The 27,139-nt window shown below is 38.1% G+C and overlaps 1 protein-coding gene across 10 annotated transcripts in view; it reads left to right on the top strand.

Annotated features, from left to right (window-relative positions):
* Nucleotides 1-25,725, top strand: part of srrm1 (serine/arginine repetitive matrix 1) — a 59,895-nt gene extending 34,170 nt beyond the window's left edge. For 7 of the 10 annotated variants that reach the window (XM_043717658.2, XM_087976836.1, XM_043717660.2 and 4 more), the window contains 10 exons: nt 1,335-1,603; nt 1,972-2,052; nt 6,252-6,338; nt 13,245-13,395; nt 14,790-14,831; nt 17,342-17,434; nt 19,461-19,847; nt 20,384-20,582; nt 21,905-22,102; nt 23,937-25,725. In XM_043717658.2, coding sequence (XP_043573593.1) covers nt 1,335-1,603; nt 1,972-2,052; nt 6,252-6,338; nt 13,245-13,395; nt 14,790-14,831; nt 17,342-17,434; nt 19,461-19,847; nt 20,384-20,582; nt 21,905-22,102; nt 23,937-24,038 — 1,609 coding nt within the window. In that variant the 3' untranslated portion in view covers nt 24,039-25,725. The remainder of the gene's footprint in view (nt 1-1,334; nt 1,604-1,971; nt 2,053-6,251; nt 6,339-13,244; nt 13,396-14,789; nt 14,832-17,341; nt 17,435-19,460; nt 19,848-20,383; nt 20,583-21,904; nt 22,103-23,936) is intronic. The other 3 variants (XM_043717662.2, XM_043717657.2, XM_043717659.2) reach the window with 3 other exon arrangements.
* The last annotated feature ends 1,414 nt before the right edge of the window (nt 25,726-27,139 follow it).

The raw sequence follows: 27,139 nt of genomic DNA, 5'->3' as shown, positions 1-27,139 counted from the left end.
CATGTTCTTCCTGCTGAAGTAACAAGTTCTCATTTTCCACATTATACATTTCAGATTTTTCCTCCCTCACTCAACCTCTCTACATCTGTCAGTTATATTGTTACGTCTTTATGGCGTACTTCGCTATTTTGACAGCTGCAGTTTAGCTATCTTGCCTTCATTCTCCTCATCTAAGTCATTTGTGAACTGTAAGAAGTTGAGGCCTGAGCATTGATCAGCACCCATTGAAAAGTAATGTTTTTGCCAGACAAGCAGCCAATTTTCTATCTATGTAAAAATGTTACCACTTTCAAACCCCACCACTGTCCATCCCCTGATGCATGCTGTGGCTGTAGTTCAACCTTCAAATCATAAACTTGGAATTGAAGCTGCTTGAATTTCAAAGAATTTAATGCAGACATGTTTACCCTGGAATATGATGGTATCTGGGAGCTCCTATATACTGCGGTCTTGATGCATCACCTAAGCTGCCAGCCTTAATGAGTTTTAATTAATCATACTGTTGACTTATTTATGTTGCCTGTGAGATTTATTAATTTTACCACCAATTTATAAACTAAAGATGTAAGAATGGCAAAGATCTTAATTACTTATCAAGATTCACAAAAGTGCTAGATTCTTTATGTCTGCGGTTGAGGTTGTAAGTTTGTTCACTGAGTTGTCAGGTTTGTTTTCGGGCATTTCGTCACCATGCGAGGTAACATCAGTGAGCCTCCGGTGAAACGCTGATGTTCTGTCCCACTTTATATTTGTGCCTTGGTCTCTCAAGGTAGGTGATATCATTTCTAGTTCTTTTTCCAAGGTTGTAAATGGGGTCAAAATCAATGTGTTTATTGGAGTTCGCCTCTAGGAATTCCCATGCCTGTCTATCTCTCTTTATCTCTTTATTCTTTATCTCTCTCTTAGGGCAAGAACCAATTCCAGTGACCTCGAATGAATCTAGTTATGTCTCTCCCTGCCTCAATATTCGTTTTTCACCTTTCCTCTTTATGATGCTGACTACCCGTCTTGGCATCTCACCTGGTGTGCTTCTCTTGATGCTAACTGCATTTTTGTGTCCTACTCTCATCTACTCTAGGGAATATGGATTTCCTGTTTCTGGTTTTTTTCTCCACATCTCTTCCAGGTGATGCTGATTGCCTGTCTTGGTGTTCTCCTCTCGCCTGCTCTACCATATTGGATAGCTGCCCTGAAAAATGAGGCAAAATTTGTGTAAATTATCCTTGTATTCATCCATTCTCTATTTCAATCAAACCAGCAATGAAGATGGAGGTTGGCAATAGCAAAGCCTTTGAAAACTAGTTATATGGTATGTTTCAACTTCATTCCCACAGGCGCCGATCTCCTTCAATTTCTTCCTCTGGCAGTAGTTCCTCTTCCTCTTCCAGATCGAGGTCACCTCCAAAGAAAACAAAGCGCATATCAGTCAGTCCACCCCGAAAACCTCGCCGTTCTTCTCCATCTCCTGCAACTCCACCTAGGAGGCGGCATAGGTCACCAGTGTCTGCAACAAGTCCAAGTCATAAAGGACCACGATTGTCATCTCCTCCACATATAAATCGTTCAAGGAAAGGTTATACTTCTGTATCTCCTGCAAGGCCAGGTAACTTTGTTCTGTCCAGATGATCTCTCAATTTGTGTGGGTTAAGATGATCTTAAGTTTAAAATAATGTTTTGCAACCTAGATCTAGCTAGCTTTTTTTTTCTGTTGAAAGCAGACTGTGATTAGTAAGATTTAAAAGCCAGTCCTTTCACATTTTCTTAGTGTGCAACTTGAAATCGAGCTTTGAAAAGCATTTAGTTGATGTTGTTTTAGGGAGTACCTTCACTCTACCTCTAATTCAGTCTCCTATAAAATTTCATCCATGTTGTCCTTGTAAAAGTAAGCTGCAGGTAAAAGTGTGCAAGAATTATCAGACACTCAACTTAATCTTTGTATTACTTAGGCTATTAAAATTAATTCTGTTACAGCACCAAAACGGAAAGGGAGTGTGAAGCATGAATCTGTTTCTCCACCTCCTAAGCCAAGACGATCCGAACCATCAGACTCTGGTTAGTATTGTTACACGTTGATCTTTAAAAGTGGATGAGGAGCGATCAAATTGCTCTCTGTTGACTTGTCAAGTAGTAATCAAAGAAATTGATTTCTAAGTGCTTTATCAAGTAAGAGCAATGTGTCTTGAAATCCCCTCTTGACTGAGTGGTAATTTTTGTCCCAAAGTCAACTCTTTCATATTAACTCCTGTTTTGGGATGGTTAACGGTGTTTGTTTTTTGTTCAGACTATTGTTTTCATTCTACAATTCAATTCACATCCCCCTGTAGGTCCTTGCTTGGGTTGAACCAGGTGGTTTAAAACCTGGGTGCCCAACTTGACACTGAGCTGGACTCCTGGTCCATATACTTTCCATTGTGAAGAGTTCATTGCTACTTCTGCCATTTCACCAGATCTGATGAAACCTTCATCCATGCTGTTATCACCTCCCAATTCTCTACTCAACTATTTTATTTTTTGATTAGCTAATTGCCTAACCCCTGTCCCAGGCAAACTTCAGTTCCTTCCAAAACTCTGTTGCCAGCATTTTCTTACTTATCCTTACTTCTATTATCCTATAGTCTTTCTATTTTAAAATTTCCATTTTTAAAAAAAAATTCCTTGAATAACATATGCCGCACCCCAAAATCATCCCAACCTAGGAGTATACTTGAGATAAATCAGGAGGGCAAAAAAGGGGGACATGAGAGAACTTTATTTGCCAAAGCTAAGGCGAATCCAAAGGGTTTTTACAAATACAGTAAGGACAAAAGGGTAACTAGGGAGAGAATAGGGCCCCTCAAAGATCAGCAAAGCGGCCTTTGTGTGGAGCCGCTTGAGATCGGGCAGATATTAAACTAGTATTTTGCATCAGTGTTTACTGTGGAAAAGGACATGGAAGATATAGAATGTAGGGAAATAGATGGTGACATCTTGAAAAATGTCCATATTACAGAGGAGGAAGTGCTGGGTGTCTTGAAACGCGTAAAAGTGGATAAATCCCCAGGACATGATCAGGTGTACCCTAAAACTGTGGTAAGGTAGAGAAGTGATCTCTGAGCCTCTTACTGAAATATTTGTATCATCAATAGTCACAGGTGAGGTGCCAGAAGACTAGAGGTTGGCTAACCTGGTGCCACTGATTAAGAAAGGAGGTAAGGACAAGCCAGGGAACTATAGACCAGCGAGCCTGACGTTGGTAGTGGGCAAGTGGTTGGAGGGAATCCTGAGGGACAGGATGTCCATGTATTTGGCAAGGCAAGGACTGATTAGGGATTGTCAACATGGCTTTGTGCATGGGAATCATGTCTCTCAAACTTGATTGAGTTTTTTGAAGAAGTAACAAAGAGGATTGATGAGGGCAGAAAGGTAGATGTGATCTCAATGGACTTTAGTAAAGCATTCGTCAAGGTTCCCTATGGGAGACTGATGAGCAAGGTTAGACCTCAGAATACAGGGAGAACTAACCTTTTCGGTACAGAACTGGCTCAAAGGTGAGAGACAGAGGGTAGTGGTGGAGAGTTGTTTTTCAAACTGGAGGCCTGTGACCAGTGGAGTGCCACGAGGGTCGGTGCTGGGTCCACTACGTTTTGTCATTTATATAAATGATTTGGATGTGAGCATAAGTGGTATAGTTAATAAGTTTGCAGACGACACCAAAATTGGAGGTGTAGTGGACAGCGAAGAAGGTTACCCCAGATTACAACAGGATCTGGACCAGATGGGCCAATGGGCTGAGAAGTGGCAGATGGAGTTTAATTCAAATAAATGTGAGGTGCTGATTTTGGGAAAGCAAATCTTAGCAGGACTTATACACTTAATGGTAAGGTCCTAGGAAGTGAGTGTTGCTGAACAAATAAACCTTGGAGTGCAAATTCATAGCTCCTTGAAAGTGGAGTCACAGGTAGATAGGATAGTGAAGAAGGCATTTGATATGCTTTCCTTTATTGGTCAGAGTATTGAGGACAGGAGTTAGGAGGTCATGTTGCGGCTGTACAAGACATTGGTTAGGCCACTGTTGGAATATTATGTACAATCTGGTCTCCTTCCTATTGGATGGATGTTGTGAAACTTGAATGGGTTCAGAAAAGATTTACAAGGATGTTGCCAGGGTTGGAGGATTTGAGCTGCAGGGAGAGGTTGAACAGGCTAAGGCTGTTTTCCCTGGAGCGTCGGAGGCTGAGGAGTGACCTTATAGAAGTTTACAAAATTATGAGGAGCATAGATAGGATAAATAGTCAAGGTCTATTCCCTGGGGTGGGGGAGTCCAGAATCAGAGGGCATGGGTTTAGGGTGAGAAGGGAAAGGTATAAAAGAGACTTAAGGTTCACCTTTTTCGCGCAGAGGGTGGTATGTGTATGGAATGAGCTGCCAGAGGATGTTGTGGAGGCTGGTACAATTGCAACATTTAAGAGGCATCTGGAGGGATATGTGAATAGGAAGGTTTTGGAGGGATATGGGTGGACGCTGGCAGGTGGGACTAGATTAGGTTGGGATATCTGGTCGGAATGGACGAATTGGACCGAAGGGTCAGTTTCCATGCTGTACGTCTCTGACTCTGACTCCTCCTCTATACTTGAGCCCCAACATCCGACTTGCCCACCAATGATAACCATGACTTCAGCTGTTTAAACCTTGTATTGTGTAATTTCCCTCTTAAATCCTCCATTTCCTTCCTTTTAAGGTACTCATTAAAACTACTTTGGTCAAGCTGTTGGTAGCACTTGCAAGTATCTCTTTCTTTGGCTTGGAAGGCTTTAAAAATCTTATGGTTTATCCCTATGCTGAAATTTTGATTAAAAATTCATTTTGATGTAGTGGTGCCAGCAAAATTGCACTGATTGCCCTTTGCAAACATTTTGCTGGGCTACATTGACCTGTTACTGTCCATTTGGTTAAGTTGCTAACACAATGCTGTTGGGAAAAGACTTTAATCATGCGATAATGAAAGCACAATGATCTTGCTCAAGTGCACTGTAACCAGAGAATGATCGTTTTGCAGAGTATCAACATTAAAAGAGATCGATTCTGTAGACTGCTTGGCCTTGGATAGTATTGATCTCCTTTAGCGCTATAAGAGCGGCACTGGTCCAGGCAAGTCCGTGTTCAATCAACATCCTGACCTGCCTTATAGGAGGTATACATCCTTGGTGAACAAAGCAACATTGAATTTCCAACCACTGTCATGTTTTTGTAACCAGGGCACTTATATGGCCAGTCAGTGTTGATTTTTGTTCATTGATGATCTGAGCAAGTTAACTTTTTTCATTCACAGGATAGATTGGTATGTTGGTCATTGTAATGTCCTTAAATGCCATGGGATGGACTTTAGACTGTTGTAGATTGTCTTTGCCTAACACTTGAGTGACATGATTGTTATTTACCAGCAAAGTAGGCTGCATATATGGATGGGCTATTTCCATATCTGAATTGCTGCAGCTGGACTCACATAGCAATCACTAATGACAGATTAGTGATGACACTAACCTTTTATAACAGATGAGGTAATTGAAGAAGCAGTTAACGTTTTAACCTAGAATGCTGCCTGGTGGAACTAATACACTAATGCCAAAGCTTTCGCTGTCTGCCACCATCATCTTTTGTGTCAGATATGATTCCATGCTTTAGAGTCTTTAGCCCATGAAGCCCCTTGACTACCACTTTACTGGGACTCCTGGGGCTACACTTTGGCAAATGTTGCCACTGATGTCAAAGTCAGTTACTGACTTCTTCATGTTTGGACAAAGACTGTAATGATATCTGACACTGGTTTTGGCAGAACCTAAGCTCGTGAGAGCAAGTAATGAGAAGATGTAACTTGATGGTACTGACTCTTTCCACCAAAATGATGATTAGGAGTAGGCTGATGAAGTAGTAATTGACCATTGTGAATTGTCCTGATTTTTGTCACTAGGACATAAGCAGATCATTTTTGGGAAGATGCCAGTAGCTGTATCAGAATGTCTTGGTTAAGCACACACCCAGTTCTGGAGTATACGGCATTCTGGTCATTTCCACCAGTACTAGCTCCCTAATTCTAGGTTTGTTTTGTTATTAAAATACAGTCTTTTGGACTGAAGATCATCCAGTTTTTTTCTCATATTTCACACTGTTCTCAATCGCAGCATGTACTGCGAAATTGAAAGCATGTGTGATGGATTAAAGTCATAAGGATCCAGGTTATAAAACAGTTATTAGATTGTTTTTTATTGTTGCAGAAGATGATAAAGGAGGTAAAACTACAGGAGTGGAATCAGTACAGCAGAGACGCCAGTACCGCAAACAGAACCAACAGACCTCTTCAGGTGAAACTTTTGACAGCTGCTATATATAATGTTGCATTTATGTTTTTTAAAATTAACCTGACGTGCCGGCATGAAATGTTTGAAGATTCAACTGAATTTATATGGTTAAAAATATAACTTGGTACTGGAAAGGCAGTAGTGAAGATTTAGTATTTGCACTTGCTGTCAACATTTTTCGGTCATTATACAGAATTATTGTGGAATTAGAGTCCACAGGAATATTTGCTGATTTATGTAAAATTCCGACTGAATAGAGATTTAAAAACTGCTTGCTGACTTCCATTGACCACTCATGGTTCCCTTCGTTTCAGAAAATAACTGAATTTTCACTGCAAACCTTATTCTTGAATAATTTGTACATCGGTATTCTAAATTATTAGCCAGAGTTAACTTGCTGTCATCATAGAAAACTGGAACAGTGATAACTAGAATATTTAACTTTGCTCAAGTTTTGATTTGTCATCAGAAGTTCAAACTAACCTTGAATAGGAGTAAATAAATTAAAGAATTGAGGCAAATTATTATATTTGGGACAGGTGTTTTAGCTACCGGAAAGGACTGTGAATAGAAGATAATTTTGAATTCTTCTCTCTGCTTCTATAATTGTTACATTTTTGTAGTTTCAGCACAATCTTAATTTGTGATCCTACAAGTTTTTATTTTCGGTAGACTGTTTGAAGTAGCTGCTAGGATATTTTCAGTGCATTTAGTACTGCCAGCTCAGATACTTTCCCCTGCCAAATACTGCTTTTTTTCTTTAAAAAAGAGAAACTGCGATCTTATTTGGATATTAAAGCAAGTTATAGAACTGGATCAAATTCTTGGTAATTTCAATGAAAACTGTGCAGAGCAACAGTTTTTAAGTTAGTTGGCAATGTAATTGGCTTTCTTTTAGCTGTTATGTTGCTTGTTACAGTTTTTATCCCTAATCTGTGACAGTGGAAAAGGAACTGGGGGAAGGAAAGGCGGTATCAATATTTCCCAAGGAAATTTGGCAGTATTCAATCTGTACACTAAATTGTGACTGCCAGAAACCATTTACAAATGCTGATTCATTTTTCATTATTGGCAAGTTGAGACAGAGATACCAGAGGTTTAGGTATGGAACTAAAACTACTTACAGTATGATGTATTTAAATTATCAGGACTAATTGATTCATTATTGATAGATTTTAGAATCTAATTAGTGATGCTGAGAATTAGTTATATCTATAGAGAACTGGGGAATATTTTTTAAACTGGTAAAAGTCTGATACGATTAACAATTCAAACAAGCCTGAGTTAATTACATTGTGAATGGGGCATGATTATCCAAAGGCTAGACTGTTGACTTAAATGGTCAGAGTAGACATTAAGGCTTATAAACAGCAAATGGAGCAACTTAAACCAAGGAAGACATTATTTTTCTATTCATTCAAGGGGTGTGGGCTTCACTGGCTGGACTATCATTGATTGACTATTCATTTGATCTGGAGAAGGTGTTGGTGTTGGTGAGCTACCGCCTTGAACAACTGCAAGTCTTAGTTTAGGAACTCCTCCAGTGCTGTTAAGTAGGGAGTTTCAGAATTTTGATCCAGTGATAGGGAAGGAATGGTGATTTTAGTTCCAAATAAGGGTGGTGACACCATGAATTAGAGGGGAACTTGGAGATGATATTTCCATACATCTGAGCTCTTGTCCTTTTTTTTTGATGGTCATGAAAGGTGATGTCAAAGGTGCCTTTCTTGAGTTGTTACAGTGCAATTTGTTGATGGAACCCATCACTGCTATTGTGTCACTGGTGAATATTGAAAATGGTGGATGTGGTGTTAATCAAATGACTGCTTTGCTTTGTCCTGGCTGCAGACATGAATCTTGAGTGTTGATGCAGCTGCACCCATCCAGGCAAGTGGAATGTATTTGGTCATACTCCTGACTTTGCCTTCTAGCTTGTGGATAGGTATTGGGGCAATGGTTAGTTACTGCATAATTCTTTAATTCTCTTTTAGTCACAGTATGTATAAGGGTTATCCTCTTTTATTTCTGGTCAATTGTAAAGCCCAGGATGTTGAAAGGAAGGTATTCAGCAATAATGTCATTGAATGTCATGGGGCAGTAGTTTGAAAAGAATAGAATCCCTACAGTGTGCAAACAGGCCCTTTGGCCCAACAAGTCCACACCGACCCTCAGAGTATCCCACCTAAAGACAGTCCTAGTTACTCTACATTTTACCCTTGACTAATGCACCTAACCTAAATATCCCTGAACACTATGGGCAATTTAGCGTGGCCAATTCACCTGACCTGCACATCTTTGTACTGTGGGAGGAAACTGGAGGACACCCAGGCAGACACGGGGAGAATGTGCAAACTCCAACACACATAGTCACCCAAGGCTTGGAATCTAACCTGGATCCCTGGTGCTGAGGCAGCTGGTACTGGGCCACTGTGCCGCCTCATTAGAAATCCTACAGTGTGGAAACAAGCCCTTCAGCCCAGCAAGTCCACACTGACCCTCTGAAGAGTAACCCAGCCAGACCCATTTCCCTACATTTTCCCCCTGACTAATACACTTTTCCTCCCACCATCCAAAGGTGTGGAGGTTATCAGAGCACCCGATTAGATTCTCTCATTGGAGATGGCCATTGCCTGTTGAAAATGCTACTTGCCACTTGTCTTCCCAGAGTGGATGTTGTCCTGGTCTTGCAACATATGGACATGGCCTGCTTCAGTATCTGAAGAATTACAAGTAGTGCTGAATGTTGGGCAATTGTCAAGGAGTATCCCTGCTTCTGACCATCTGATGGAAATAAGGTAATTGAAGCTGCTGATGGTGTTTGAGCTTAGGATGGGACCCAAAGGAATTCCTGCCGTGATGTCATGAAGCTAAAATGATTAACCTGCAGCAACCAGACCATCTTCCTGTGTGCTCTTGACAGTGGAGAAGTTCAACCTGATTTCCATTGGCTGTAATTTTGTTCGTGCTCCTTAATGTCACACTCTGTGTAATGTTGCACTGATGTCAATGACGGTCACTTTTGCTTCATCTTGATTTTCATTCTTTTGTCCATATTTGGACTAAGGCTATAATGAGGTAGGAGCCAAGTGTTTGTGGTCAAAAGCAAACTGAGTCTGTGAGCCGGTCATTTCTGAGTAGGTGCCCCTCGATTGCACTACTAATGATTCTTACCGTCATTTTGATAATGGAATATATTGGGCGGTAATTCGCCAGGTTGGGTTTTTCCATGGACAGGAGGCACCTGAATAGTTTTCCATGTTGGGTAATGGCCTTTGAAGTATCTGCTGAAATAGTTTAGTTCAAGCTATGAGTAGCCCTAGAGGATAGGTCTTGAATATTTTTGCCAGAATATTGTCAGGGCCCAAGGTCTTTTGGGTATCCACTTTCTTCAGCAGTTTCTTGATTACATGTGGAGTGAATCGAATTGGTGGATAACTGGCAACTGTGATGCTCTAGACTTCGAGGAGGCCAGTTTTCATACAGCAAGCTCGGGTGTAATAATGACCACATAATTTGTCTTTTTGAAATGTTAATTTGAGGGCTAAGTACTATCCAGAACACCAGGAATAACTCCGTGACCGTTGAAGTGGTGCAATTGCATCTGCCGGATGGCTGTTCCTTCAGTTTAACGTTCATCTGAAAAATAGCATCTCCAAGAATGCAGCATTCTTTCAGTACTGCACTGGAATGTCAGTTTTTGATTTTTGTATTAAATTCCTGATTCAGAGCTCGAGCCAATAATCTTCCGACACGTTATATTCAGATGCTGGTTTTTGTCAAACAAATATTTTAAATAAGAAAATAGACCTTATGAAGGTAATTCCCAGGACATAGGATAACTGTTAATTATTTGATAATTTAAATATTATAAAGTATCTGATAACTAGACTTTTTAAGTAACATGGAATCATGTTTGACATACCTGTTGAGTTTTTTTTAACTGTTACCAGCAGAATGGCAAAAGTGAACCAGTTGATGTGTTGTATTTGGATTTTTAGAAGGCTTTTGATTAAATCCCACAAATTTCAAACAAACTTAATTCAAGTGGCACAATATACTGACAAGATTGACAAGATACTTGATTGATTAATGAAAATAAAATAGCATGCCAAACTGAGATATATTTATTCATGCTTTCTGTGACTGGCATGGTGCCATGACTATCAGTATTTGGGCCCCAGCTGTTCAGTCTATCAGTGGTATTCATGTGGAGACCAGATGTGATATTTCCAAGTTTGTATGACATAAAATTAGATGGAAACTTGCATTATGAGGATAATGTGAAGAGGCTTCATGGAGATTAGATAAGCTGATTTAAATGGGCAGAAATGCAGTAGATAGAATACAATAGGGATAAGTGAAAGATTATCCACTTTGGTAGGCAGAATGGAGATGCAAATTTGGGAAATGTGATGCCCAAATAAGCCTAGATGTCCTTGTACATAAGTCATTAAAAGCTAGCATCCAGATGCATTAGGAAGTGACAAAGTAGGTTGGCTTTAATCGCAAAAGCATTTTGAGTACTGGAGCAAAGTTGTTTTGTTTTAATTGTATAGAATCCTCGTGAGACAGCACCTGAAATTTTTTATGTAGTTTTGCACCCTTGCTGAAGGAATAATATTTTCCGTGACATTACTACAAACATTCACCAGTCCAAATCTGAGGATGAACTGTTGTAAGATTGTTTAGGAGACTAGGCCTATATTCTGCCCAGTTTAGAAGAATGAGAAATGATCTTCCAAGCATACAAAATTCTTTAAGGACAGGATAAATGCAGAAAGGATATCTCCCCCAGATGGGTGTAGAACCAAGGGACACAGTCTGAGAATAAGACCAGAAGACATAGGAGCGGAAGTAAGGCCATTCGGCCCATCGAGTCCACTCCACCATTCAATCATGGCTGATGGGCATTTCAACTCCACTTACCCGCATTCTCCCCGTAGCCCTTAATTCCTAACAAGGGTAGACCATTTAAACCAGAGATGAAGAGGAAATTGTTTGCTCAGGTTGGTAAATCTTGGAACTCCTCGTCCTTGTCACCCTCACCCTCCCGTCATTGAGTATTCGTAAAGGGCTGATTAACCTTCCGTTCCTATATGCCATTTCCTATGTATTTCAAAGTGTTTTATGGATGTGCTGCAATCATTTTCTGCATATGAGCACTAGATTGAACCTGCTTCTGGTGAAAGCTATTTATTTAAAAAGGTAGCTTTGGAGGATGCAGAAATACATAAATTCTTACTGGTGAAAGCAGTTTGAATTTTTAAATTTGTGCAAGTATATGAATATGCTGATACATGGCATCAATTATGTTTGGAGTGTTTGCCATTGCCTCACTGAAGGGTATAGCCAAAAATTTCCTTCGAGTATTGCAGCTACTTATGGATCTGTCAGACTAAGAAATAATTTGATGTGTTCAAACTCTATAGGAAAGATGTTGTGAAACTTGAAAGAGTTCGGAAAAGATTTACAAGGACGTTGCCAGGTCTGGAGAGTTTGAACTCTTTGGAGAGGCTGATTAGGCTGGGCTATTATCCCTGGACTCCCTGGACTGTCGGAAGCTGAGGTTTATAAAATTGTGAGGATCGTGGATAGGGTGAATTGTCAATGCCTTTGTAGGGGGTACAAAATGAGAGGGCAGAAGTTTAAGGTTAGAGGAGAAGGATTTCAAAGGGACTTAAGGTGCAACATTTTCATGGTGTGTGTATGGAATGAGCTGCCAGAGGAAGTGTTGGAGACTGCCACAATTACAATATTAAAAAGGCATCTGTGGGTATGTGAATAGGAAGGGTTTGGAGGGAAATGGGCCAAATGCTGGCAAATGGGACTAGGTTAATTTAGGATATTTTCTAATTCCATGCTGCAAATCTACTGTTTGGACTATTGTATGATGAAGACTAGCAATGCATTCTTGTTTGGATACTTGGGTTTTGAAGTGGACAAAACCAAATCTAACATTGAGTTTGATTTGTATTTCTGTGTTGTTAGTTAGGAGGGTTATTTAGTTTTATTTTTGAGTTCTGTAGATGGTGACAGTGTCTAAAGTTTTTTTTTTAACGTGAATCTAAATGAAGCTAAAAATTCTTGGTTTTCAGATCAGTGCCTTGTCTACAATAAAAAATCAACACCATGGCAATTGCTTTGCAATCGGATTTTACGTAGAGAAAGAAACAGCAACAAGTTTCTCTTTAAAGAAAAGCTCAAAGGTTTTTTCTTCCAGAATTTGCAGCGTTTTCTTTCAAGGAAAAGGCCTCTGTTATCAGTAGTCTGTTTGGCAGTCTCTAAAACAGGATAGAAGTAGTTTAATTTTGCTAAGAGAATCTGCAGAAAGAGATGCTATGAAAAGAGTTTAAAGAGCCATACTAATAAATTAATGAGCTGCATTGGAGCTTTGTTTAAAGGTTTGCAGGAAGAGACATTCACTGAATGCTATTTCTTTAGTTAATACAGCAAGTTACTGGAAAGAAACCAATTACAGCTGTGCCAGCTGAAAAATAGAAGCAGGGCAACCTTTCATTGAGGTTTGCACATCTGTAAGGTTGCTGTTAAGGGCAAAAGGGTTGAATATTTTTGATACTTGTAATTATGATTTCAGGTATTGTACAGAAAGTATTTCATTTTGTTCTTTTGTTAAAAAGTATATTGCAGCCTTTTGTGAACATTTTCAGTGACCACAATAACTAACTTACACAAAAATGTAATGTCTAACAAAACAAGTTTAATTTTGGAACCTGACTTGTCTAGTATTATCATCAATTGGGATCATAACAATTGCTCCACTTTTTCTTCCATTTATTAAAATACCAGTGTGATTTCTATTTACTCTGCAGTTTTTATTTAACCTGTTAGGAATGATACATGCATTATTGAGAATTAATTTTGTCATCTAATGAAATATCTCTTGCGTAGAGTCTGGATCTTCATCTTCTTCTGAAGATGAAGCACCAAAACGGTCAAGTGCAAAGAATGGTGAAGTTCGAAGAAGGCGTCAGCGTTCATTGTCACGGAGTCTATCCCCACCTCCTGCAATGCGAAAACGGCACAAGGACTTTTCACCCAGGTAAAATGCAAGCAGTTCTGTTGTACAGATTTTTTTTAGTTGTTGTTGTATTACCTGGAGTTCAGCAGTATGGAAGCCCTGTAGTTCTGTTTTAGAGTTTATGTTTTGAAATGTCCTGTATCATCATGCATTTTTTGGACTAACACGTTCTTAAAAGTTGGCTTGACGTAATCACTTGATTAAATTTAGCTGTGTCTGCCTTCCAATTACTTCAATATATTCCTATTACTGCAGTCTAATTTATGAATTTTGAATGTGACTTCAAAGTGCTTCCTCTTATTGCTGTGCAACTGCATTTTATTTTGGAGGAAAAGCCCACTGTTGGGCATGTGGTAAGACTTTTCATGCAAAGCAAGGGGAAGAATAATTCCATGACCCTGCTCATTTTTGGTTCTAGATATGCCTGAACTACTACTCTAAATTGTGAAATTTGTTTTGACATTTGTGTTGAATGCATACAAGGGCCATATTAGTAAATGATTAAAATCATGTTGTTAAAATGAGCCGAACAATTCTGAGCTTTAATTTTCTTCCAGTATTGTAGATATTTCACTTGTTTCACTGTTGATTTTCTTATCACATTATGAGAACATATTCAAAACCTGGTCACCTTAAGGAATCAGTAACATTGAATAAAGTGTTTTGATTTGCTTCTAAACCCATTTTAAAAATTCCTTCCTACTTGTCAGGCAAGATTGCAGATTTGAACTGTTTTAAGTTACCTTGCTGGAGGTGCACAGAGCACTTCATTTTAAGAGCTTTTTTTTTTTAAAAAGAACTTGATCCATCTGGTGCCTCATTGAGTAGTTTGGAATTTGCACTTCTCTTTATCAAGTTTAAATAAAATGTTGAACTTTCTACATTAGGGTGGCTGAGAAGTTAAAAGCTTTTGAAAGTGGTAGTAAAAAAAAACTTAGTGAAGATCCTCTTCTTACCCAGTTTCTCTAATTTATCCTTTCAAAGGATTGTAGTACTTGTGTAAAATCAGGAGTGCACAGTGAATAAGAATAATATGTTTAAATTGACGGTGTAACACTAGTGTGTTGTAAGGTGGATTGGACGTTGCTAGTTTTAGCTGACCGCTAGATGCAGCACCAAGCAGAAGCTGAGTATCTGGCCTGTGGGGAAGATAAGCCACCCTTGCTCCACATCAGACTGCACTTATCATTTCTTGCAGATTGGGCATTGAAGACCGTTGTCAACTGATCTTCCTGGCCAGTTTTCAGTGAGAGATATAGAATTGTGGAAAGTTATGTTTAAAAAATTAAATGTATAGTTATTAATGAACTAAGTTAATCAGAGGTACTGTGTATGAATTTTTGGTTTAAGATACTTCGGTTAGAGGTTGATCTGTGAAAAAAACACAGCTTGGTTTTGTTTTCTCTTGCTATCAGGATGCCGCTTGGAAAGAGGTGGCACTTCCCAGTGGCGAAAAGGTTGGTTTGAAAATGAGTTGCTGTCTGATCACTGAAAACATTAGCCTGTTTAAGGTTCCTTTAATTTAGCAACCCCAGCCCAACTACTAATTAGTTGAATTATTGCACTGCATATCGGGCAATGCAGTCCAGCTTCACTGGAATGCTACAATAATTATGCATCAAATTTTCAATTGAACAGGAAATTTATAGCACTCAATTCTTGTGTTTTATGCTTGAAATTGATTTTTGATGATGTTTTGCAAATGGGAACTTTAAACTGAACTGCAAAGAACTAATTCAATGTGGATTATCTGCTTTTGATGAATTAAACTTGCAAATACTTGGGGGAATAAAGGTACAGTGGAACCCACTTATACCAAATTTGCCAAGATTAATATTGAGGATTACAAAAGTAATCCAAAACCAAAATAAAATCTAAGCATAAAATAAATTATTCTAGAAATATACTTGAGTAAAAATGAGAAAATTTGGAAATCAGGATTACTTTCATGCAGTTGTATTATAGAGCCAATCTTTGAATCAAAAATTTTTCTAACTTACTGGTCCAGGACCTCAACACACTCATTCCTGGTTCTAGTTTTTATCAGTCTTTATAAGTAGATATCGGCCCTGTCTACCTAAAATAGTCAGTTTTCAGTAACCCTCTTCTTTAAGAGCTCGGCCATATATAAACCTGGTTGGGATATTTATCTTGAATCTATAGTACTCCAAGGAATCAATTGGTTCATGTAAACTGGACTGAAGTGTATCTGTAACCACTGGAATTCCTGATTTCTTTTTTTTTATTGTATGACAGTATATATTTCTGGGATAATGTAGATTACTGTACATAGAATAAATACAACCAGAGTGCTTTCATTTTGAATGTGAAATTGTTTCCGATAAAATGAAAGGCATTTTGCAAGAAATGTGGTTTGGTCTTTGAATTGGATACAAAAAGCATAAGTGGTTTTCATTGTATGATGGATAATGGCAACAGCCAATTTTATTTGGTGTGAAAGACCCACAATCGAATGGGTAAAGTAGCAGTGTCACCAGTGACATTTTGTGATTATTTCTGAATTTTATTGTAAATTTTAAAAACCTACGAGCACTTAAATTTAATGGCTGGCTGAAAAATTACATTTTAATTGGTATCTTTAAAATTGTTTTTGAGATGTCTAAAATTTGTAATCTGTTCACTGTTTGAATATTGAAACCCTGATATATTTTAAAATTGCACTGAAATAACCTGAATCTTTGATTGTCGGTTTAGAGAAAGTGATTAATTATTAATTTTCTCTAAACCATAGAATTTCTAATTGTTTTGTTTTTTAACAAGTGCATTCCAAGGGGTTTACACTTCTATTCATTGATTTTAATGTCTGAAAGAATGTTCTTTTTCCATATTTCTCTATTCTTGAAGACTTTGATATTTTGGGGTTTAGTTTGTATGGTGGTAGCGATCTGTCAACTTTCTCTAGTGCATGACTCTTGCCCTAATAAGCATACCACCATTTAGGCTATCAGTCTCCAGATAGTCTTTGCCTGATTCACAAATTAGGTGCCGTATTCATTGAATATGTTTAAGACTGAGACAGATTCTTAAGAGAATCAAAGGTTATCTGGGGTGGAACACTTAGGTTTAATGGCTGGCTAAAAAATTACATTTTAATTAGTTGCTTTAAAATTAAAGTTCAGTTCAAGGATATTTCTGAGATGTCTGAAATCTGTAACATATTCAAATATTGAAACACTTATATACTTTAAAATTGCGCTGAAATAAATGGGAACTTGGAATTTGTAACAGATGGATCAGCCGTGATGTAAATGAATAGCGGAGCAGGCTTGATGTGCTAGGTGGCCTACGTCTTATCTGAGTTCATAGGTGACTAAATAGCAGTTATCAATAAACAGCTGATTTTAAAATCACTCATCTGCCAAACTGGTTGAAATCAGTAAATTCAGATCAGACTAGGGATTACAGTTAGCATTGTGTGATTGTTAATTTGTTTTAATAGTATTTAGAGAGGCATTGGTAAGGATTGTGTTTAAAGAAATTGGGTGGGAGAATGTTTCGAAGATGCATAAATTCTAGCATTGCCCAATTCATCTGAATAGCCTGTTTCAATGCAATACGTTTCACCGAAGGGGGCTATGGATGCATCTAATTCTGAAGATTGTGCTTAAGGAATGTCTTTTCGGTTTCTATTGCTCATGTTAAATGTTTTTTAATTATACCTATATTTCAAAAAAGCTACAAACATTTGTCCTGAAATCCAACTGGGGTTGTACAGAAAATAGTTTTCAGATAATGTGCAGCAGAAACCTTAAATTTTCAGAGACATTCTATTCCAGAATGTATTTCAAAAGTAGTTTATATCAGTGCAATTCTTATTTCCTTTGGCTAAGATTCACTTTTAACTTGAGGCTGAGAATTAATGGGATCACTGAGTGATCTACAGTGAAATATTTATTTTGTGCTGACACTTTGAATGTAAGTTGACATGTTAATGTATGGCAAACAGGAGAAGGAGAAGCCCATCGCCACCTCCCAGGCGCAGACGAACTCCATCTCCTCCTCCTCGAAGGCGCAGGTCACCATCTCCATTGAGGCGCAGGTTAGTAAATGTTTTGACTTCCAGTTGTCAAGTGATTTCCTATTAGAGAGGAGTTAGTAATCTTGTAATTTCTAGCATGGCAGTGATGAATTTAAAGTCTGTGGTGGAAATAGCTATTTTAAACTTCCATGTTGATGGGTTCTTTAAAATCATGGGACAGCTGATTTCATTCTAACTACAGTTTCAAAATAAATTGATTAGTTCAGCATGTCACTTGAAATTTGATTTGGGTAACTTAAGTGTATGGTGGATAATATGGCAAAATTGCGACATGAAATTGAAATGGTTATTTTCTAAATTTCAACATTAATGCCCTCAAAATATTAACTTGATGCATGAACTTCTGTTCAGAATTTCGACTCCATTTCCCTTCAAATTAACTGTGTGCAGTAGTTACAGCAAAATAGAAATCAAAGTCTCTGTTGGAATAGAGCATTAAAATAGGTCCTTTAGCCCATCGTAGAGTCTCCAACCATTGAGCATTAATGTATTCTAATTCTTTTAGCCAGCAAATGCCCTGTAGCCTTGTATGCTATAGCATTTAAATGCTCATCTAAATACTTAAATTTCTTGAGGATTGGTGTCTCTTTCACCCTTTAAGAGTTCTATATACACACCGCACTATGGGCAAAAAAGCTTTTCCTGAAAACCTCCGCTCCTTACCTTAAAACTGTACCTCTTGGTAATTGACCCCTGTACTAGAAGAAAAGTTTTTCTCCCTCGCTACCTATATAACTTTGCACACTTCACACCCCCCTCAGTCTTCTATGCTCCAAGAAAAACAACTTCATTTTATCTAGTCACTTAGCTGAATTTTTCAAGCTCAAACAACATCTTGGTGAGTCTCCTCTGCACCTTCTCTAGTGTAACCGCATCCTATAGTATGATGACGAGAACTGCACTCATTCTGCTACTGTAGCTTAATTGAGATTACAGCTGCAGCATTGAATTTTGAACGTAGCTGTCATGTTTGTAAAACTTGTATATAAGTAGATTTTTTTTTACTGGAGTTACTGTTAAAAATTTCAGACTCTGGCTTTGGATTGGAAATTCAGTGAAGGGCTGGTTGCTTCAGTTTGTAGATTGAATATATATTCATTTAATATCTCATTTAATTAGGCATTCACAAAGCCTGGGTTTGCTGTAGAATAGTGACAGTAGGCTTTATTGCATTATGTTAACTGAAACAGACAGTTTTGCTTTTCTTTTTCTCACCTTCTCCAATCCAGGAGTGGATTTACTACGTGTGTATGTACTGTCATTAGCTACTGATGCATGTTGACAGACCTGTGAAGTTAAGCTTAATTATCTTGAAATGGTTTGTCGTTAGAATGTGTTGTTGTCAGGCAATAGATAATTTAATATTTGTAATTTGATTCCAGGTGTAAATTATTGTGAATGTTCCTTGGTGCATGTGCATTCTGTTTTTTTATTCATGCCTTATACCAGCTGGAGCTCTTCCACCCCTCATGTACAGTTTTCTTCTTCCTGTTCCAAGGGCAGTTACATGTAGTCATCAGCAGCTCACCCTTACTTAGGGCAAGTCATAATTCTTTGTGTTCTGATTATATTGAGCACCTTTTAGCTTTGGAAGAGATCACAATTAAGTAACAGCCCATTCACCACTAATGTACACATGAATTATTTGTGTGAAGATCTCTAATCCAAAAGAACCTCCATTGCTTTGTCTAACATAATCTGAGACCACTTATGGTTCTTCTGACAAGAGACCAAAACTGGCAGGTTTCTATTTCCTTCAGCATGGTTCTGACTCTTGAAGTTTTCAGTGCAGTCATTACTGATGTATTATTTATAGCCCAGTTTGATGTGTTATTTTTCTTGTCACTGGAGCCTTGTTCTGTGTTTTAGTGACGAGAGCAAAAATTAATGATTGTTCATACACAACTGGAAGAGTATATCTGAATAAAATTAAGATTAATTTGAGCAATATTACTTTGGTTTTATTATCACTTGGATAACTATACATAAAATTACTAATTTGTCTTGTCACTGCTTTGTCTTTTAGATCTCCATCTCCTCCTCCACGTAGGCGCTCAGCCTCACCTAGGCGTTATTCACCTCCAATTCAGAGGAGATATACTCCATCACCACCACCTAGAAGGAGGGGATCCCCATCACCAGCTCCAAAACGTCGTAGTTCCCCTTCTCCTTCATCCAGACGTAGGAGAGGATCACCACAGAGTCGTTCTAACAGAGATGTTCGCTCTCCACCACACAAACGCCATTCACCATCCCCACGATTAAGGGTGATGCGTGGATCTATTAGTCCACCACCAGCACGTAGAGTGTCCGTATCACCGCCTCCACCACAACGCCGTCATATGTCGCCATCTCCTAGTAATAGGCCAATTCGGCGAGTTTCACGGACTCCAGAGCCTAAGAAACCTAAAAAGTAAGGTTGCTAAATAAAGCATTAATGCTTAGTTGCTGATTACCCTTTGAAAATATAGTCACTATTATGCTACCTACCTGTTACTGGTTATTGACTAAAGTTTCAAAACCAATACCTTACCTCAGACTACATGAGTTTGCTTAATTGATTTGCAAGCTCATTGAGTTGACAAAAACACATGCAACATTTTATATCTTGGTTTTCATCAACTTGTAACTAAAATAATAAAAAAAAGTTAGTTTACTTGTTAATTGTATATTATGTTTGTGTTCAGATTTACCTTGTAAAAATTTCAACATTTTCTCTTCCAATAGACAATTCCTTTAAACTATTTGTATAATTAATTTATTTCTATTAGCAATTGTTGCAACTATAAGGTTTTTTTCAAGCATGTGATGCTTTGGATTTCAGCTGTAAACTCATTCTAAACTACTTGACAGCTTCAATTTAATTGATGCAGAAAATTACTTTTGTAGATCCTATTAATTCCTGAGGATCTTTCATTTTCAATACACTAATTTGTAAATTTTTCTAAGGATCTCACCAAGTCCAGTAGCTGTAAGAAGAGCTTCTTCGTCCAGATCCATATCAAGATCACCAGAACCTCTTCCTAAGAAGAGGCCAGTTGCGTCAGTCTCCAGGTCACAGTCTGTCAGCAGGTCACCGACTCCTGTCCCCCCACCACCACAAAACAAAAAGACAAAGGATGCTTCAATTAGTCCATCTCCTGTGAAGGTAATTTATGATACTGTACTGCTAATATTCCTCCATCTGACATTGTTTTCCAATTCAGCTTCATATATTCTCCAAGAATCAATAGAGTGAATAAGCCCCCACAATAAAATTGATTCTACACAATTTTAAGAGACCCTTCGTAGCTGTTTATGGCAACCCTTGCTGTACTTCTGTTTTTGCATAACTTCTCTCAGAATGGGCATAGGTGGGGTGATTAGCCAAGATATTCCCGTCACGGTAGGGCAATCAGGAACTAGAGGACATAGGTTTAATGTGAGAGTGGAAAGATTTAAAAGGGACCGAAGAGAGAACTTTTTTTCATGCAGTGGGTAGTGCATGTTTGGAATGAGCTGCCAAGGAAGTGGTGGAGGCTAGTACAGTTACAGCATTTAACAATCAACAGGATAGATATGTGAATAGGAAAGGTTTAGATATGGCCAATGGTGACAAACAGTGTGAGATTAATTTAGGATACCTGACTGGTATGGACAAAGAGTCTGTCATGTTGTAAGCTGTGATTGTGCAGAGACCTATTAATGCAAAAACCTGATTCTCGTTAATTTTGTTTCTTTTTTAATGTTAAGTGATGAGGTATTTCCATAGCTAATGTTTTTAGTATTGTAAAACTGAGTTGTGGAAGATCTGCAACACTCTGATTAGATTTGGGTTGGTGAATTTGGGTAACTTGGATAAGCTCCAGAGATTGTAGTTTTAAAACTTGAAAATTTCATTAAACAACATGTGATTTATGAATTGAAATAATTAAATTTATTTTTAAGCAGAGATCTACTTGACTTAGTATGGTGACTGTTGCTTGTTTTTTCCCCCTGGAGATGATAATCCCTCCCTTATTGGTATTTTTATTAGTCCATTTTTAGATTTTTTTTTTCTTGGTAGTTTTATCTGTGGTGGTTGCATCAACTGCCAGGATTTCACCAGTATTGTCTTTGTGGGGCATTGCGTTGAATTGCCTTGCCATTCTGTAGTCTCATATGCATCGATGAAACAACTTATCAAGAATTGTGATTATGAACCCTAATCTTACCAATCCATTATAGTACTTTGTGCACATTCTTGATATTTGATTTTGTGCACCTGCCTTTCTCCTTCCATACAGAATATCAAGGTAGCAAAAGTGCTAGTACTCTATGATGTCTCATTCAAAAACTGCTTGGAGTATTTATACTGTGTTAATGATAAAGTACATCATTTTGTAACTGCTGCCATCTTTCTAAAATAAACTTAGCAAGTACAGTGAATCCACTTTAAAATGCAATCTTGCCATTGAATGTTTTGAAGTAATATTGCTTTGTATTTTCAAGATCTCTGATCAGGAAACAGGAGGAAAGAAGAAGAAAAAGAAGAAAGATAAGAAACACAAGAAGGACAAAAAGCACAAAAAACACAAGAAGCATAAGAAAGAAAAGGCTGCAGTGGCAACAGCAGTGGTGGAACAACCAGTAGAGCCAGTTGAAGCTCCAGCAAAGTCACCCCAGCCAGAAGCTTCAGAACCTGTAAAGGTGAGTTAAAATTAGAGACTGATTGGAATAAAGTTGATATTTCCAGTAGTTAGTATGGCATGTATAATTTACAAGTTTGGAGCATGCACTTTAGAAATGTAAGAAGTTGCTCATTTTCAGCTATGTTGCTCAACTGAGCACTATGATCTAAATGGAGAGAAACTATAGAAGGCTTCAGGTGAAGAGGGATTGGATGTGCTCGTGCATGACTCGAAAACTAGTGTGCAGGTAATAAGGAACGCAAATGGAATTTTAGCATTTATTGCTACAGAAATAGAGTAAAAAGTAGGAAGTCTTCTTGTAACTGGAATATTGCATACTATTTTGGTCCCCTTACTTGTGTTGGAGGCTGTTTAGAGGAGGTACAGCAGATTTGAGTCCAGCAATGAGTCTCTTCTGTAGAGAGGTTGAACAGATTCGGCCCATGCTCTCTGAAGTTTAGAAGAATGAGAGGAGATTTAATTGAGGTACGCGAGATGCCAAAGGCAATTGACAAAGTAGATGAAGAATTAATGTTTCCTCACGGGGCAATCAAGAAAAATAGTTTGTGGCTTTAGGTTAAGGGGTAGCAGATTTAAAACTGAGATGAGGAGAAATGACTACTTTCAAAGAGTTGAGACTTTGGAATTCCATACCTCAGCATGTGGTAGATGCTGACCATCGAGGTGATAGTTATGCAGTTAGTAACAGGTTAAAGGGTTATGGAGACAGGGCAGGAATGTGAAAGTGAGATCAGCCATGATTGTATCAAATGGTAGAACAATCTCAAGGAGCTGAATGGATTCTGGATTAGTGGTGCTGGAAGAGCACAGCAGTTCAGGCAGCATCCGAGGAGCAGTAAAATCGACGTTTCGGGCAAAAGTAATAAAGGCAAGAGAGCCTGAAGTTTGGAGAGATAAGCTAGAGGAGGGTCGGGAGAAAGTAGCATAGAGTACAATAGGTGAGTGGGGGAGGGGATGAAGGTGATAGGGTGGGGGCGAGGGTGGAGTGGATAGGTAGAAAAAATGATAGGCAGGTAGGACAAGTCATGGGGACAGTGCTGAGCTGGAAGTTTGGAACTAGGGTGAGGTGGGGGAAGGGGAAATGAGGAAACTGTTGAAGTCCACATTGATGCCCTGGGGTCTAAGTGTTCCGAGGCGGAAGATGAGGCGTTCTTCCTCCAGGGCGCCTGGTGGTGAGGGAGTGGCGGTGAAGGAGGCCCAGGACCTCCATGTCCTCGGCAGAGTGGGGGGGGGGGGGGGGAGTTGAAATGTTGGGCCACAGGGCGGTGTGGTTAGTGACCTACTTCTAGTTCTTATGTTCCTGTCATGGCACTAAGGAAGGCAGTATATGTTAATCCTCATCCTCAATGCATTTTTATCAGGTAGCAGCAATGATTGAGGTCTTCGTGGTACAGGTTGGTGCTGAGTGTAGTGTTAACTTGCGTTTTTGAAAATGTAGACAGTTGGGCGAGGGCAGTTGTGTGTGATCTACGTTGTATATTGCATGTGCGTGCACTTTCAATCATTGCTCGTACTGCTTTGTTATGAAATTCAAACATAATTTGTGCCAAATGTATATTGCAAATCATTCCTTTGTGTTTGTGAGTACTTGTGTTAAAATTTTTGTTTTGTAATTATATAACCAGAATTTAGTTTGTAATACACACTTTTCAAATTTTATAAGGAAAACAGTTAAATAAATCTCAGCAGTCTAATGTGCTGCTTAGATTTCACTTCTCCAATTCAAGAAGTTGGAGAAATTGAAAAATTAAATCTTTTTTTAATAACTGAAGTTTTCTTTTAAAAATGCTTTTCAGCATAGCTCTGAGCTTCATCTGATCAATTCATTACAGGAATCGGAAAGTGAGGAGGAAAACTTAGATGACCTTGAAAAGCATCTCCGAGAGAAGGCTCTGCGATCAATGAGAAAGGCTCAAGCTTCACCACCATCATGAAGGAGAGTACAGAATATATTTAACTTGAGCTGACTGGATTAGGCACAAGGGCTTTGTACATTTTAAAATTGACTGCTAGAAGAATGCCAGTATAATGACATCGCTGTCATGCCACCCATGAACACTGACACTGCGTCTTACTTATACCAGAAATAATTTTTCATAAAGTCAAATTGAAATGTTTTATTACCAATTTAGACAAAATTCCTACATGGCTTTCATTTTTGCAACAACATCTCATTTTAAATGCAATAATACTTGAAAAGCCGTTGGTCTTGATGGTTTGATGGTTGGTTTTAATCCTGGAGCTGTACTTTGCTTATTCTCATCCACCATGACTGGCTGAGATTCCTTCTTTCCTATCTGACCTTAAGCAGCTCTGTTCCACAGTTGTTTCATTTCCTCCATCAGCTCAACCAACTTACATGCATGGAACAGAATGATGGAAGTTTTAGGGAAGTCTGTGACTCAGAATTTCCTAACTCCTTTCGAATGTTGTGTTTGACAGTGAGAAATCCTTTGTGGGAAACTGGTTTTGATAAAATCAAATTTATATGGGATAAGTTGTGATTTTTGGAGTGAACCAGTTTTCAAATGCAGCCATAAGGTATGCTGGATTTGCACTCAGTTGAGTTTATGCTGTTTGTGATGAAACATTTAATGTATTGGAACCATTTTCTTTGTTTGCAGTTTTTGTCTTGGCTGTCATTAAGTAATGGTATTATGTGACATCTTTTATGTAACTGTACAAATCCTTTGTGTTTAATCCACCGAAACAATCTGTAGTGTAGTTTCTGCAGAGTTTGAGTTTTATTTGAGCCGTTTGATTGTCCACGACATTCTTTATAAAGAGCTTCAGGTGAAAATGGGCTGTATTTAGAACACTGGAAGTCTCTTTTTTTTAAAAAAAAAAGAAAATTGTTATAGGAAGAGGATGGTATTACCAGGATCTGAAGGATTTTAGGATTCCCTGGTTGACAGTAGCTATGGATTGTATTTTCCTTTGTGTAACAGGCTGGCTTCACCCAAACTGTTAATGTCTTCTACTGTTACGGTTGTTCTGGGAGTAAAAAAACAAACCTGTTTAGATGCTGTTCTTTTGTGGGAGCTTAACAAAATCTGTAATGAATATTTTGAATTTGTCATCTTTTGACTTAAAAGGGTTTTTTTATAAACGTTGAATTATAAAGCTGTAAAAAGCTGAAGTAATAAATGGAAATTAAATTTCTAAATTGAATTTTCTTCCCTTGGGGCTTTTTTTCCCGAACAGGAAGTAGTCTCAGCTTTTATTAATGTATCATCTAGCTATATCTTTAATAGATTGTATTGTTTTGGTCAAAATTGGTTACAGCAAAAAATGGGAGCAGAATACAAGCTATGACCTTTATTTAAATGCAAATGTGTAAATTTTTGTATAGAAGCTTGGGACATAAGTTGAAAAAGGTACAGACTAACTTGAGAACAGAATGGAACAGAAATTTGAAATGCATTTGATAAGTAGCTAAAAATCAATTACTTGTAGTATTAACACTGGTATTGTTTTGCTACTAAATGTGCAGTAAAGGATGTTGAATGTAGATGTTAGATGCAGTACAGAGCTAAGTTAAACCAGAGCACCAGAAGCAGTAGCATTTGCTACAGCAAGGTGTATAGTCATACTAAACAAATAAAAATACTTAAATACTCATTCTACATTCAGGTTGATTTTTCAAAAGTCCAAGGTGCCTAGCACAATTCTTATTGCAAATTTCTAAAATAATTAATTATTGTGGTACTGGAAAGTTCGTTTAGGAATAATCAATGTATGAAGTGTGGAACAATAGATTAAATCCACGTTTCCCATTGAACATTAATTTGTTTTATAGATCTAGAGCTTTTTTAAATTTAGAGCCCAGAGCTCCTGTTTCCTCTGACCAATAAGGTGAATGGTTTCAAGTTGCCAAAGATTTGTTGAGGTCACATCAAAGTATTTTTTAAAAAATTCATATTATTTGCCTGACTAAACTAACTGAAGAAGTCCGTTTGAGATGTTGATAACATTAAAAGCACTATATAACTTCATGTTATGGACCAAAGGTGGGCAAAGTATAAGGTATGTGCTACTTTTATTAAGGTAGGATAGATAATCCAGCAATTTGAACAAATGCCTGCACTTGCACTCCATTTTTCCTCATGCAAATAGCATGGGAATATAGTGGAACTTTATTCTTTCAGCAATTCATTTTTGCAGTAATTGTGTGATCATTCCAAGTACTGGTTCTTGAATTACAGTTGATTATACTTTAGTTAGTGACAGCACTTCCACAGAAGGAAAATATTTAAATCTGCTATGATTAGTATTTTGTGGTTCTTTGTGTTCAATTATTTGGAAGCCTTGTTCCTTTTAAAAATCAGTTTTACATTTTGAATCTTGGTGTCAGTATGGTCTGAGTTCTATAGCCTTCTCCGCACTGCCTGATAAGCAACTGCCAGATTTCAGTTTGTCACGCAAATCACCTGCTTAGCTAATTCACAAAGCTCTTTCTTTTCCCTCCCCACTGCATAACCTGCAATACATTGTTTATTCCAAAATGTGCAAGACAAGTCATGACTCTTGAAGATTAGCTGGTCAACTTCAGTCTATCTCTCAATGTCTAATGGAAATTACAAGATGCATTTAGCCATATAAAAAGTCTCTAGATAACAAAAACTTGTCTACATTGCATTTTTCCAAATGTCCAGGATGTCAGTGTTTCACAGCACTCAATACATTTTGATGTCTTATTGTTTTGCAGTTGATTTGTAGACTTGCGACAGTAAAGTAAGTTACGTGTAACCCTGCTTCAGCATTGTTAACGAAGAAACATTTGACAGAATCTCTGCTACTCTTTTCAGGCTTTGAACAGGCAGACTGGACTAGCTGGTTTGACATAGTGATCAGGCAGCATATTTGATAATGAAGCTGTCCTCCAGTACTGCAGTGAAGCATCAACTTGGATAGCATGCTCAGTTTCTTGCCGTGCAACCTGACCTTGTCACAGTATGAGTGCAAAGAATCACTGTAAGGTTTGGACGATGACCAATTCTCCAGAACTCGATGGGAACTCAGAGCCACTTGCTTA

Source organism: Chiloscyllium plagiosum, unplaced genomic scaffold, assembly GCF_037043375.1.
Source record: "Chiloscyllium plagiosum isolate Xiang-an unplaced genomic scaffold, Cpla_swu_hap1 HiC_scaffold_30, whole genome shotgun sequence".
NCBI lineage: Eukaryota > Metazoa > Chordata > Chondrichthyes > Orectolobiformes > Hemiscylliidae > Chiloscyllium > Chiloscyllium plagiosum.
The sequence above is the reverse complement of the archived record's forward strand: the minus strand, read 5'-3'. Positions and strand labels throughout refer to the sequence as shown.